This window comes from Drosophila santomea, chromosome 3R, assembly GCF_016746245.2.
Source record: "Drosophila santomea strain STO CAGO 1482 chromosome 3R, Prin_Dsan_1.1, whole genome shotgun sequence".
Lineage (NCBI taxonomy): Eukaryota > Metazoa > Arthropoda > Insecta > Diptera > Drosophilidae > Drosophila > Drosophila santomea.
The window spans coordinates 14,822,427-14,836,730 of record NC_053019.2 but is presented as its reverse complement, the minus strand read 5'-3'; the positions used below and the strand labels follow the sequence as shown (position 1 = coordinate 14,836,730).

Here is a 14,304-nt window from a genome sequence, read left to right as displayed (position 1 = left end):
GTTCATGATGTTTAAATTGGATACAAATGGGGATTTAATAACATAAAGAAATAATGTTCTTTAAAATAACTTGCCAAGTTCAGACAAGTTTTTTAAGAATTTCAGATGTTCAAATGATATTGAATTAATTTCTAAACTCCACATTCTTCTTTACTCATAAAGAAGTGTAAGAAATGAAATTTTGTGCTACTGCGTAATTATTTGGTATTCTTAACCATGTCGAACAAATCCATTTCATTTTGTGGCTTTACTGCCGCAGACACTTTTACACGTTTGCCGCTTGAATGTTCGCTTAAGATCTGGAATGAAAGGTTTATATTAAGGTGTGATCATAGGTACAATTAACCAATACCCACTGGCCTGTCATCTTCGCTTTCAAAGTCTGAAGCGTATGATATAGATGTTAGACAGCGTAATCGCTTTTTTGCAGTTCTTGACAATTTGTCTGCTGCATCCGGTTGCACCTTATTTGGAATGCTTTGAGTTTTGGTCGGGCCTTGGGAATCCTTAAGTTGCTTAATGGTGCTCACTGGCTGGTCAATCACGCTATTAATTCGATTCATTTTAAATTGCAGCACTGCCATTTCATTCTGTTGATCACATTAAAATATATAATAGTGTTTTTTAAAGGCTTTATAACTTACGTTCTTTTGACGCTCAAGTTCAATAATTTCAGTTTCTTTTCTTTGAATTACAAGCTCCAATTCGGATACCTTTTGCTATATATAAAATATTATTATTTTGTACGATACAGACCAATGAACGGGAATGTTATCTTACCATAAGGTTATCTTTCTGCGACTTTAATTCCTGGCTAAATTTCACTGTGGCCGTGGATAATTCAATTGCAATTTCCTCATTTTTAGCCTGAAGATTGGTAACAGTGTTGCTTAGTCTACCATGATCACTTATCATGTTTTCCAATTTGTCCTGCAGAGCCTTAAAAGCTTTATTTCTTTCCTCCAGTTCAGATTTGAGTTTTTGTATTTCTACAGTACTGCGCATACTTTCGCGCTCGGCTTCAGTTGCCTTTATATGCATTTGATTTGATAGCTGCTCCTGTTGTCTTGTAAGTTCTTCTTTAAAGCCGTGTGTTTTTTCTTGAAGTTCATCGCCAAGACTTTTTATTAGCTCCTCCTGATTGCTGCGATGGGATTCCATTTCAGTAAGTTTTTCCTGAAGCTGGGAGACCTGTAGAGAGGCTTCTTTTTGTTGTTCCTCACTGTGGCTCTTAAGCTGAGCAAAATCAACTGACGCCTTGTCGATTAGCCCTTTTAACTCTTGGACAACAATCTGTCAGTGAGAATAATTAGTCTAGACACAAAGAAAGATCATTTTTATGGATCTTAGACCTACCTCGTAGGCATCAGCTTGCTCCTTAATTTCCTGAGAGTGCTTTAACTTCGTTTCAGTCAATTCATTGAGACAACTTTCGTTTATATTGAATAATTCGCCCAACTGCTCCTTCATTTGAGTCAGTTCATCACTAAGGGAAACATGTCTTGTTTCTTTTTCCTCAATGAGAGTTTTAAACGTGTTTATCTGATTCCGATAAAGTTCCAGTTCCTTCGTGGCTTGATCAGTCAATCGTTGCTGCTCCACGAACCGTAATTCACTGGCTTCTAAATCACTTTGCAGTTTCGACAGCGCGTTGTTGGCTTCTATTGCCACCTGCTCATTGCGCTCTGCAAGCTCGTCGCAGGCTTGCATCTTTGCATTTAAGTCGGAGCTTAGTTGTAAGATGTTTGCCTGTGGAGACAGCAATGTTAGTAACCCTAAAAGTTAATACAAGGAAAGCCAGTAACCCACCTCGCAATTTTTCTTTTGTGCAGACATATCTTGGAATTGCCGGCTTAGGGCTTCGTACATCTGCTTGAATCCTGTGAGTTCTTGTTGAATCTTGGAGTAGGCCACTTCTGCATGTTTCAAATCCGTCTTAAAACCAGTGCATGCCCCAGCTAACTGGATATTCGTTTGCTGCACATTCTTCAGCTGCAACACGAGATACACATATGTATTTAGTTATTAGTAAAGATAAGTTTCTAGCTTATATCTATACAAAAACCCTACCTCTCGACCCTGTAGGTCCATTCGAGATTGAGCGTCTTTGAGCTCCGAATTTTTCTTCTCCATACACGCTTTAATGATTTCCAGCTCTTTGTCATAGTATTTTTCGCCGTGGGCATACTTTTTGTTGACTTCCATATACTTCTTCGTGATCTCCGCATTCTTCTCTTGCTGTTCCAGAAGCTCCTTTTTCACTTCGGTCAGCTCCAGCTCCATACTTGACAACCTGAAAGAATTGGCTCACTGCACGTGGGAACTATACTAAAGGAGCAAGGTCTTACTTTCCCTTAAGGCTGATATTTTCCGACTTTTTCTTCAACGAGTCCATGGCGATGGCTCTCATTTTCTTGCTCACAACCAAGTCTTTCTTCTTGATATTTAAGAGCGAGTCGTTGTACTGTTTTATAAAGCTTTGAAGCATTGCTCCCGTATGTGGCGACAGCTTCTGAATATCTACCCATAATTCTTCGCCGTTTGTGGGAGACTTTTTGATATTTGTTTTGAAAATATCTTCGGTGGCAGCGGAAGATTGGCTTTTCTGTGTTTTTTCCGCAGCCTGAGACATTTGCCCTTCAATTTTCGATGTCTCCATCTTAGAAGCCACTTGCGGATCCCTTTTCTTGGAGAGTTTTTCGTTTGATCTTTCCGAAATTAGAGCCTTCAAATGGTCCTTTTTCCTCACATTTTGGATCTGACTGCTCTTTTCTTGGGCAACTGTACCTGCCTTTGGCGCTTTTGAATGAACCGCCTCAGTTATCGGTGATCCAGGCCTTTTCTTTACGCCGATCATTTTGCCAGCCAAGCAGTTGATTTAGCGCCACTAATTTATTAATGGAGAGTTTAGTTTAACATTACTTATTAGTTTCTTAATTAATTATTTTACCTAAACTTTTGCAAATTTTGGCAAGCGCGTCCTGCGTTAAAAAAGAAACGGTAAGCTTCAGCTAGAGATGAGCTAAGCACCTGCGATACATCGATGCTCACAAGTGGAGGGTGTACTCGCTAAATACTAAAATCTCGGTATTTTCTATTGCACGGCCCTGGTTTTGTGTTGGCGCCCTGGCTTCGGGAACTATGGCACAATTTAATAATAACTCTGTTTTGGTTGTCATAACACTGCTTTTGTTAGTTCTGTTTGGGAATTTAAGTGCTATAAGCACGGAAGAGCATCGAAAGTCCGATCACAACAACGCAATGGCAGGATCTGGAGTTGCCAAGCAGCTATTCGCCTGCAATTTCGAGGTTTTTGGACGAGTGCAAGGTAGTCTATAGTTGGCATTCTTATAAACCGACTTGCTAAACAACTTATTAACTCTTGCAGGTGTGTTCTTCCGCAAGGTAAGTATTTTGAGGATTATATACGTAGTGGCGTGGAATCAACAATAAGCTTATCTACATTTTTAGTACACGGAGCAGGAGGCCAAAAGACTGGGAGTTAGAGGCTGGTGTATGAATACCCGGGATGAGACCGTCAAGGGGCAACTAGAGGCTCCTCTAGCGGAGCTAAACGAAATGTATGTACCATCGCTTTCCCTTAATTCAATCCTTTGACCCTCTCCCACTAATTTGAAGGAAACACTGGCTGCAGTCCAAAGGAAGTCCCAGTTCAAAGATCTCAAAGGCTGAATTTTCGCCAGCCCAGGAAATCGAGGCCTATACGTTCACATCCTTCGCTATAAAACGTTAAAATCAAATGGCTAGCTCGTACGTCTTAAATATTTATTTTAAGACATGTTATTCGCGAAACCAAATCAAAATAAAATACCAGGGCTGCAGCGAGGTCTGCATTGCTATCGACTGACTCGATAATAGTCGATAGTGTTAAAATAGCAAATGTTGTTTCGCAAAATTTGGCTTAGCATTATCATTGCGCAAGCAAAAAATAATATATTATTGAAATTTATAAATTAAACTGCGAATTTAATCGATAGTCGAAAGTACGCACTGCTCCAGAAGCTGCTAAGTATCTACTCGATATATCGCTATCACAGTCGATAGTTTTGCAGCTCCCTGCAATAGACACCGGTCATCTCGCTCGCACACACGGCCCTGCGCCGAGCCACCGCCATAGGCGGCGCACGTGCAAGAGCGAGACAACCGGCTGGGCGGCAGCGCACTTTGGTCTGGCACAGAAACGAGTACAGCTTCGATACACGTCGTTTTGCCAAAAGCGTAGCAGGGCAGCCTAAGCGATGAAAAAAATAAATGAGGAAAAAAGTCCGTGAAGCGAGAACCGTAACCGTAATTCCCAACAGTGCGAGTCACGCCATTGTGTGCGCAAATTTTATTTGCCAATTGTGCGACGGGCATTTTTTTCGGAACGGCCGAATTGTGCGTATAACGAAAAAAATACTACTTAATTTTTAAGCAATTTACAAATTCTTGCGTGCTGCCTGCCTTCCTGCTGTCGGTGTGTGCATGTTTGCATGTGTTAGTGAGTACGAGTACTTTCGCGCTGAAAACCTTTTTCCACTGCCTTTTCGCTGGAATCTGGACAAATAGATAGAGCACAAAGCACATTTAACTGATTTATACATCAGAATTGATCGAAACATGTGGAATACAGTAAATGCGATTGTGTAAATAACTGAATATAGCGGAGCATACATTTGCACATGTGCGTGTGCTTGCATGTGTTTGTGTGTGTGTGTAAAGGCGCGAGTTTCCGTTTGCTTTGGCTAATTGTAGTGAAAAAACTCAATAAACGGAATTACATAAAAACACGGTGGCCTGGCCGGCAGTTTCCCGCCAGCAGAATATGTAACATCTTGGAAAATTGCGATTTTCGAAAGCAACCGCACAATGATTTCGTCAGTATTTAAAGTAGTCTGTCAGCCCGTCGAGTTCGTGTGTGTGTGTGTTCTATACAGTTTTTTTATTGCGCATCATGGTGTGCAATAGCGCGCGTTCTGACCTCTCTCTCGCTCCCATGGGCTCTCTTGTTGGCCGAAGCGACGCTGTGTGTGTGTGTGCGTATACGTATATGTAGCATATGTACATAACACGCCGGAAAAGACAAAACCATTCCAAATTTTGAAATCTTATGGTGGCGGGCGGTTCAAACGAGATAAAAAAAAAATAAATATTATTGCTCCTTGCATGATAACGCAGTAGTCTAACAGGGCGTCGGAAACAAAATAGTATGCCTTTATTTTGCTTTCCGAACGTTGAATTGCCGAAATAATAGCCCGTATTTGAAAAATTCTCGACAGGATTAGCATCGAGAAGCCTTAGGAGTCGAGCGAACCAAATGCCGCAGCAGCCGGCCAACGCATTAGCATCAGAACGATGGCCCCAGCGCTCACAGCCGAGCCACTAAGTCCCAAGGAGAAGCTAACCAGCACAGCCTCGCCCTCGGCCCGCAGCTCCTCGGAAAGCGGAGGAGTTGGAGGTGCAGTTGGCTTGGTCAAAAAGCCGGCAACGCCCACGCCGGCCACGGCCACCACGCGGGTAACCCGCTCATCGGCGGCAGCGGCCTCAGTGGCCGCTTCTCCACCACAACAACAGCGATCCTCGCCAGCAATCAACAACAAGCGAAAGTCGGGCAGCGTTAAAGCCAACAATGAACAAATGGGGCTGAGCACCGCCCCGACTCCTCACAGCACCAGTTCACCAAATCCCTCGACGGATCCAGCGGTAGCCTCCACCTCTACCGTGGAGCACAACAACAACAACAACAGCAGCAACAGTACCTCTGCCGGCAACAGCTCCACGCCCAAGGACAACTCCACCGCTCAGCTGCTGGCGGATTTAACCATCAACTTTGAGGAGACCATATCCGCGGAGATTTGCCTGAGGAAAACATTACCCGATGTGAGTCTGGGAAAAGAGCCGGTTCCGCCTGCCTCGGTGCTGGCAGTGGCCACAAGTTCTGCGAGTTCTGGCAGCGGTTTACCCTTATCTTCGGTGGACGAGCTGCCTAAGATAGAAACAGATAATATAGAAGGTAGGTCTAAGGACTGACTCCAAATTAATAGTCTTAACTCAAAAATTTCCTTTGCCTACTGTTTCAGAGCGTCTCAGCCAGCTAGATGGGAATGCCACTGGAATGCCAGAGGAGCATGTGGCACCACCTTCGGATCCGGTACCCGTGACTACAAGAGAGACGCCAAACACGCCCACCCGGCCGCAGACGCCACCATGTGCCCATCTTGATTCTCCACAGCCGGCGAGAACACAACAGCAGCCAATTCAACAGATGACGCCGCAAAGCACCTCCAGTTCAATAAATTTTCTCAAAGATGGAGCAGCGGGTGCCGTTCTAGAGGATCAGGATATCGAGGAGGTGCTTAAAGCGCTAAAAACATTCGACGGTGGCCATGTTAATCCGGATACCATTTGCGATTTTTTTGACGAAGTTTGGGAAGAGGCAGCACCGGTAGCACCATTGCCGCCCGCGGCCCCTGAAAATGTTGTCGATCTTCCGGACGTGAAGCCCAGTTGCAGCGGCAGCAACGTTTCCCAGCCGAATGTGATTATTAAGCAGGAGCAGCGGCCCTGGCAGGAGAGTCATGCTGAATTGGAGGAGCAGCAGCACGTGATCTCGCGCCGGATTGAGTTCTTGCTACGCAGGATGCGCAAGCTCCAGGCGCGGGCAATGTGCCGCCACACCAGCGAGGAGGTGGCCGGCATCATGGAGTGGTCTGCCCGAAGTTCTCACAAGGCGCCAGTTCCAGCAAGAAGTTCCACACTGACCGAGCAGGAGGCGACTGTCCTATCGATTGTCTCAGGGCGTCCGAGTACATCCTTCTGGGAGGAGCAGAACAAGCATCCGCTGCCCGCTAGCCAGATGAGCAATGTGATCCGGCATATTGCGACGGCGGCCAAGCATCAGCAAATTTGCCACTCAGCCAGCGGAAGCTCCGCTACTCTGGCGCCATCCTCTAGCTGGTACAATAGCTCGAACAGCTCAGCGATGCCGGTGAAGCGTCCACGAAAGAATCAACTGGATGCTTCGTTGGCGACGGGGACAACAGCAACTGCATCTTCATCAGGAGCGGGGACATCTGGACTGACAGCAGGCACGACGGGATCTGCAACGGGTTCGAATACACCGCGGGCGGACGATATCGTGCCCGGCTACGACACCTATGTGACTAATGAACTCACACATGTGTCTGGCTTACTGCACACGGAGCTTCGAGAAGTACAGTGTGCCATCGATTCGGACGCCACGGAGTCAAGTTCTGGTGGAGAATCCGCTGACGAGATGGTAACCTACAACAACACACAGCAGCTATCGCTACCAATGTGAGTACTCCGTATTATATATGTACATACTTAGGTGATCGGGAGTATTTAACAAGCAAACTTTCTTCCTTCTTTTTTGTGGAGTTTTCAGCTTCTGTCAGCTTTTTAAGATCATTCTTTTGCTCTAGAATTTGTCCGATAAATGTTGGCTCAGTTCCCTTTCAAAATTATTTTAGCTTTGACAGGCATTTTAGGCATGATTTGTGGTCGTCCTTGACAATTGAAAAGTTGTAATAGGCTTTGATTAGAGTTATTGTATTTAATTATCGTAGCTATAAATAGACCAATACGCGTTTTCAACTAGCCAATCATTACATTCTAGATACAATTTCGTATTGAGACTATTTATATCTTATACCTTTTCTTAAATTCTGCTTCCTAATAATCTTGAAACTTGATTTTTTTCAGCACTCGCCGAGCTGTTTGGCGATACTCGAGAGATCGGGCAGGCATAGCCCTGCGCTGGTCCTGGCTATGCTCCCAGTTGACCGACTTGGAGATGAAGATCCGTCAGCACAGCGACCTGTACTTGGATCTAACTCAGTCCAAGGGCGAGGTTCAGCTGGAGTCCACAGCTAAAACCTCGCCGTCGCTTCCACCGTCGGCAAATGGCATTAGGGAGGAGCCCGGATCCGACTACCTCTGCAGTCGGGCCCGGCCATTGGTGCTGTCCGAGTTCCGCAAGCGCAAGCTCTTCCAGACCACGAACATGCACACGATTTCCAAGAAAGCCGCACGGCCAAGCAACATTAAGTGTGGCTGCCAGTGGCCGCAGGTGCCATGCACCCTGTGCACGGGTCGGACAGACCCCACAGCGCCCAGGGATCTGGTCGAGACGATGATGCCGCAAAACCGGGTGGCCCTGCTCGATGCTGGCTACCATCCAGTGCTCAGCTTCGCCAGCGGTGAGTGGGAGGTTACACTGAGTGGGCCCATTTGGTTTTCATCCTTGATTATTTCTTATCATCTGTGATTGATTAATATTATTCTACACGTGAGATTTGAACTGAATTGATTAAAAAGTAACGCTTTCAAATGCAAAACATGCAAATAATTTTTGTTCATCCTCAGATTTAATACTATTTTACAAGTCGAATTAATGTATACAAGTTAAATACATTTTCTACATCAAAACGTTAAATTGTTCGTATTCAACGAACTGAAAATAAGTCTTTGAACGATACTCTGGATTCCAAAATGAAAAGAAATAGTCGGATGCTGAAATCTAAAATGGAAATTTGAGTTTAATCATTTTCCCTTTCCTCATTATTTTTGTTTCTTAGATGTCAGTCAGTCTGTTCACTTGGAGGCCGTTGCCCGCCAGCCGGACTGGCAGTACCGCGTCATGCGCAGCCAACCCAAGGCCATTGTCAAGGCCATGTGGAAGGCGGAGCGAGAGACGCTAGCCTCGGGCGGTGCCGGCGGACAAGGTGGCAGCCGGCGGTCGGGCGATGCGGTGAAGCGGCGTTATATACGTCGCAAGGAGCGCAACAACAACTCAAATAAGGAGGCTGGCAGCGGAGCGAAGGCTGCTGCTGCAGGAGGAGGAGGAGCAGGCGGAAACGGAAGCGGTGGCGTCGGGGGAGGGGATAGCGGAAACGGTACTGGTACTGCTACTACTTCTTCTTCTACTACGCCTACTACAACGCCACTTGTGGCCAACAGTAAATTATTGTAAACATGACGAAATTCGATAATTGTTATTAACATAAAACAACAACAATCTTTTGCATCTCTTCTTCTTCTTTTTCTTTGCATCGAACAACCAAAACACGAAAATCCACAACACCATCAACACCACCACCACCAACAACAACAACGAAAAAACTCCACCAATTGTTTTATTTTGCCATTCCGTTCTTGTCTCCGTTTCGTCCCTGTTCCGCAAACAATTCACGGATCTATCGCTACAACAGCAGCGGCCAAGGGCAAGCGGCAACCACAACACCCAACTGGAGCGAGCAGTTCCAGCTCGCTGTGGCCAGACTCTCGCCAACGCCAACGACCACGCCACCACAGTCCCTCCTCAACCTCGATCTCGGCACTCAGCGGCGCTAAGAAGTCACGTAAATCCGCAACCAACAGCAGCAGCAGCAATTCCACACAGCAGCAGCAGCAGAATCAACACGGCACCAACATCAACAACCATCATCTCAACGGCTACGGGGATCAGTGGGGGGAGCAGAGCAGGAGTCGTCGCAACTCCTCGCCCTCCCACAGTCACAAAAATGAGAGGTAGGTTTCGGATTCTCTGACCGATCTGAGGGATTCACGATTAGCTGCTCAATTTTATTATAAGAAAGAATGCTGAATATATATTTTCCTCCTTGCAGAACCTCTGAGCGTCGCGTTCGTCCCATCTACGACATCAATAACATCGTTATACCCTACAGTATGCTAGCCCAGTCGAAAATGGAAATTATTCCCTACAAGGAAATACCCATACCCAAGTAAGTATTCAGTTTTGCCAGCAACTTACTCTGGTAAGGGATCGATCCCTTTTTTAAATATTTGTAGAAGCCTACGATTTGTGTACGAGTATTATTACGAGTATATTACAATCACCCATCCTATCTCTATTTTCAGGTGGCGCATTGTAGACAGTGATAATGATAAGGGAAAACATTCGTCGGATGAGTCAGCGGAGCTGAAACTGAGCAATGGCTGTGTCGCATCAAAGTCAGACGAGCTACCCGAACCACAGCCACCATCACTAGATCAAGAGCAGCCGGCCCTGCAGCCTCCAAAGGTTAATGGTTTGAAGGAGAAGCAAGCAGTCAAGCACAACAACAACAATAATACAAACAAAAATAATAATAAAAATGGACTGGTTAATGGCAATGCCAAAAAGAATGAACTTAAGGCTGCAGTTGATCACGATACGCAATCAAAAGAAGACGAGCCAAAGGAAAAAGTGGTCAAACCCAAGCTCAACGGAAACTTGGCAAAGAGTCCGAATGATAAAACTGCCGAAAAGCAAGACAAAATTGCTCAGCCAGCTCCAGAACCACCACTGCCTAAGCGACCCAAGCTGGAAGCCCAAGCCAACGAGGTGACCAAGACTAATGGGCAGGTGGTGCAGCTACAGCTGGAATCCCATGAGAGCGAGGAGGAGGCGCATGTCGAGGAAGATCTCTCGGATGAAGCCTTTATTATGCGACATCAGCGAGCTCTTCTCGAGGAGCGACGTCGCTTCGAGACTTTCCTTAAGTTCCCCTGGAGCACCCGATCCCGTGCAAATAGGCGCATCGATAGTCGCGCCGAATCTAGTGGCGCCAATACACCAGATCCCGCCTCACCAGCTCCTCATTTAGGCGGCATTGGTCACGACAACGAAAGCATTCCTTCGCCGCTGGCCCACCCACTGGAAGGTTTCAACGAAAGTGGTGACCTGCTGGCGGGCGGACAGGCACGCCAAGCTCGTCGTCGGACTACGTCTAGCAAGCTTAAGGATCAGCTGGAACGGCGCAGCACCACGCCCGATCTGCGGGAGGTAAGTCGAAGGAAGGGCTAATCCAAAGATTCACACTTGTTGAAAAACTAATTCAATAAATTCTATTATCACATAATTTGCTTTGCCTATTTCTTTTGCCAATCTAAAGTCGAATTTCGATTTCAAATTCCATGGAATGTTCTAATCTAATATAGATTGTATGAAATAACTGTCTAATTTAAACCTTTTCTCTTTTTTTATAGTCTTACACTGTGATGCCATCTCCCTTTGAGCCCTTGAGCTTTCCGCTCTCCGACGAGGTCTACCAGCGACTGCTGGCTGAGACATATGCGACGCCCAGATCAATGACCGTTTCAAAGCGGGCCAAAAGCAAGTCAATATCCTCGAACTGCGATGGGAACACCTCCACGGGAGGCAGCAGAAGTCGGCGCAGCAGCAAGTGCAAGATTAAGCCAAATGGTCAGCTTAATGGTCATCCTGCGCCAGCGAAGCTAAATGGAACAGATATGGCAAATGAAGGTGGAATTTCTGAGCCGGAAGAGGAGGAAATGCTGCTAGAAGATGAGGACGACGACTATCCCAAGCATCATCTGGCGCCGCTGGACGATGAGGAGCCGTCGACCCCAGATGTCGAGCAGGATCTGTACGACTCGGCGATCGATGCCTATCTAGGTGATCCGGAGGCGCTAGAGGAGGATATGGGTGAAGATCCCTTCGAGGACGATGACCCTAACGATCCGGAGTGGAAGACACGGACCGAGGGCGTTCGCAGCAGACGCATCTAAGACCAAAATCCAAAGCATATAATTTTCGTCTTCGTTATTTAAGTCTTTTAAACGATTTGTCAATTTTAAAGCCACACCACAAATCAGCCGGAGCAGAGCAAAAATTTTAATTTGTTTTAAACGGTTTGGTTTGCACTCACAACAGCATTGCGTTCTCTAAGCAATCGTCTAAGTTATTTAGTTCTACGAGCCCACAAAAACACAGATAACAAGAACACAAGTACACAACAAACGAAGCAGAAGCGAAAATCTTGAAATAATGTAAATACAAGCTAAACGCATAGAGCTAAGCAGTTACTGATAATTGTACACTAACCAACGATCAAGAAATCATCGAACGCACCCACCAAGCCGCGTGGGCGCGGTGGATGTGTTCGGTTCGAGCACTGGTCAGCGGTTAAGTAGAAACACTAGAAACACAAACTCACTTGGGCTTCAAGCCGAAGTGCGCTTATGATAAAATATTAAGCTAATCTAAATATATATATATACAAACACATTTAAATATAACATATGCATACATAAACGTGTAAATGCCAAGAGAGCAGTTAGCAGAAGATTTGAAATGTATTCGCACCTGCACACAAACGATATAACAACTAAGCTAAACCAAGCGTCTATCTGTAAATTGATCAAGCTTAACCATTAGCCTTTAGGCCAGCAAGTAATCAGGCGGCTTAGGGGCCGTATTTCTTATATTTTAAAAAGTTTATCAACTGTAAATGTATAGAGAGGAATTCGAAAGGCGGTATGTGAAAAGCGATCCGATCGAACGATAAATGTATGTATATGTATTTTAGTTACTTAGGCGTTTTCATTTCTACCTTAAACGTTAGTGGCTAATTGTAGCAATTAATACCATAAAAAAACAAAACAAAAACCATGAGCAAACCTATCGCGGCTATGTCCGTGAAAATGTTTATTCTAATTTCGTTTTTACTATATACTGCGTATGTTTCACCGCAAAGCTAGGACCGCAAAAATACAGAATTATATATTCTTAAAAATGACACATGGAGCGCCAGAAGCGATCTATTGGGACCATCACCAGATGGCGGAATCTGGCCGACATGTGTGTGGAAAAGTTTTAAGCTGACTTCACCAGTTGGCGATTGAATTTGGAATCGAAATGGTGGTAAGGGCGGACAAACGGCGGACTGGCTTTTTGGATACTGACTCCCTTTAAAGAAGGTTTCGTTGCTGTTTCTGCTGGCCTGGAGCTCCGTATTTCTGGGAAGCACTTGCTCTCTAAATCGGATTGGGAAGTCTGATATAGGCCTAAAATCCTTGGAGGAGCTAGTCTTGATTAGGCGGACTTTGGATGCACAGGCACTCAAGCTAAGGGGCTTGGAGATCAATCTACATCGTGTGCTCAGCAGGGTGGTGCTTCTCGCCGATGCAGATGTGCATGCACCAGGAAGATTCTCCCTCAAAGAAGATACCTTAGCAGAGCTATCCAAGCGTCTAGATATGTTGCTCGAGCGACTGAGCCAGCAAGATAAAATATCTACGAAATTGCTGGAACTAAATGAAGGGTCTATTAGAGTGTGCCATGATCCTTTCTTTAACCAGACCTCACTGAAGGAGCTTTCTAAAGATAAGGACGAACCACAAGTGGGCAAGTTGATATACTTAATCCCTTAATTCCCTTAATTTACAATCTGCAAGTTTCATCGACTCACCCGGTGATATTTTCTAGATTTTTACCAGCCCGCCAAATCCGATTGCCATGAACTTGATACAGATGTCCGGGTGGATGGCGTCTATTGGTTTCTGGTTCCGGAGCGCAATGAAGTCCAGCGGGATTTGCACGAGCGCTATTGCGCCTTCGCCACCGACGGTCCCGCCTGGACAGTGATCCAGAGCAGAGGTGGCTCCCTTGATTCTAGTCCACCCGAGAACTTCAATCGCAGCTGGGATGAGTATCGCGCAGGTTTCGGTAATTTATCCCGAGATTTTTGGTTTGGCAACGAGTTCGCGCACAAGATTCTCTACCGCGACGATCATGAGCTGAGAGTGGAGCTGCAGGAGGAAGGGGCACCACTGGATTGGGCGGAGTATCCACTCTTCTGGCTGGACAGTGAGAGCTACAACTATCAGCTTTCGGTGGAAGGTGAATTCCGTGGTTCGCTGCCAGATGCTCTGGGGCAGCACAATCGGATGGATTTCAGCACTTACGATCGGCGAAGGAGCCCTGCCAAATCAGCAGATTCCACCTGTGCCGAGGATTACGGCGGTGGCTGGTGGTTCGATCGCTGCACACAGTCCAATCTGAACGGAGAACATGGTGTCCACCAGAGAGCAAGTCCAGCCATTATCTGGATGAACTGGCGAACCGGGACCGACAAAATGAAAAGCTCGCGGATGATGATTCGACCCGTAATACCCAGTGCGGAGGATACCGTCGACGAGGATTAGGCGGCGGAGAACTGGGAAATTTAAATAGCAATTCCAATCAAATGTTGCTCGTATTCCTGCAATTGAACGTTACCGATAGTGGGCACTGCAAATAAACGTTACCGATAGCAATCGAGTTTACTGGCACTTTCTAAATAATGTTCAGTTTATTTCAGTTTTATACTGCGTCTGTTATTACAACTATTGTAATTTCTTTAATTTTTGTACCAAAGGATTCCCTTAATTTGACTTAAGTTTGAGTAAATCAGTCCTTAAACATTTATCGAGTGTTATCGAATGGATTGGAGTGAAAGGGACAAAAGAAGCAAATTAAGCATATGGGCGCCAAAT

General features: G+C 45.6%; 4 protein-coding genes across 13 annotated transcripts; 3 read left to right on the top strand and 1 right to left on the bottom strand.

Annotated features, from left to right (window-relative positions):
* Window positions 1–5: 5 nt before the first annotated feature.
* On the bottom strand, window positions 6–13,338 carry LOC120453929 (intracellular protein transport protein USO1). Of its 2 annotated transcripts, none has more exons than XM_039638873.2 (9): window positions 13,239–13,338; window positions 2,349–2,887; window positions 2,071–2,293; window positions 1,810–1,992; window positions 1,357–1,749; window positions 781–1,293; window positions 645–719; window positions 357–590; window positions 6–299 (listed from the first exon to the last, which is right to left on the bottom strand). In XM_039638873.2, the coding sequence occupies exons 2-9, from the start codon at window positions 2,855–2,857 to the stop codon at window positions 198–200; spliced, it is 2,232 nt and encodes a 743-aa protein (XP_039494807.1). In that variant the 5' UTR covers window positions 2,858–2,887; window positions 13,239–13,338; the 3' UTR covers window positions 6–197. The 2 variants fall into 2 exon arrangements, with proteins under 2 accessions (XP_039494807.1, XP_039494806.1); XM_039638872.2 differs by lacking the exon at window positions 13,239–13,338 and adding an exon at window positions 2,951–3,083.
* On the top strand, window positions 3,125–3,901 carry LOC120453932 (acylphosphatase-2). The gene is made up of 4 exons (XM_039638877.2): window positions 3,125–3,328; window positions 3,389–3,405; window positions 3,472–3,581; window positions 3,640–3,901. The coding sequence occupies exons 1-4, from the start codon at window positions 3,142–3,144 to the stop codon at window positions 3,752–3,754; spliced, it is 429 nt and encodes a 142-aa protein (XP_039494811.1). The 5' UTR covers window positions 3,125–3,141; the 3' UTR covers window positions 3,755–3,901.
* LOC120453928 (putative GPI-anchored protein pfl2) lies at window positions 4,187–12,566 on the top strand. 9 transcript variants are annotated; one of them, XM_039638869.2, is made up of 9 exons: window positions 4,190–4,398; window positions 5,280–6,013; window positions 6,081–7,317; window positions 7,726–8,222; window positions 8,601–8,918; window positions 9,237–9,552; window positions 9,651–9,767; window positions 9,904–10,810; window positions 11,014–12,566. In XM_039638869.2, exons 2-9 carry the CDS (start codon window positions 5,356–5,358, stop codon window positions 11,554–11,556), a joined length of 4,593 nt encoding a protein of 1,530 aa, XP_039494803.1. In that variant the 5' UTR covers window positions 4,190–4,398; window positions 5,280–5,355; the 3' UTR covers window positions 11,557–12,566. The 9 variants fall into 9 exon arrangements, with proteins under 9 accessions (XP_039494805.1, XP_039494804.1, XP_039494803.1 ...); XM_039638868.2 differs by having other exon boundaries at window positions 9,234–9,552; XM_039638867.2 differs by having other exon boundaries at window positions 8,601–8,924.
* On the top strand, window positions 12,736–14,094 carry LOC120453933 (techylectin-5A; the record flags this gene model as incomplete). Its single annotated transcript, XM_039638878.1, has 2 exons — window positions 12,736–13,174; window positions 13,256–14,094. Coding segments are annotated over 2 exons (1,158 nt in total), but the record flags the coding sequence as incomplete, so codon positions are not given.
* Between the last annotated feature and the right edge of the window lie 210 nt (window positions 14,095–14,304).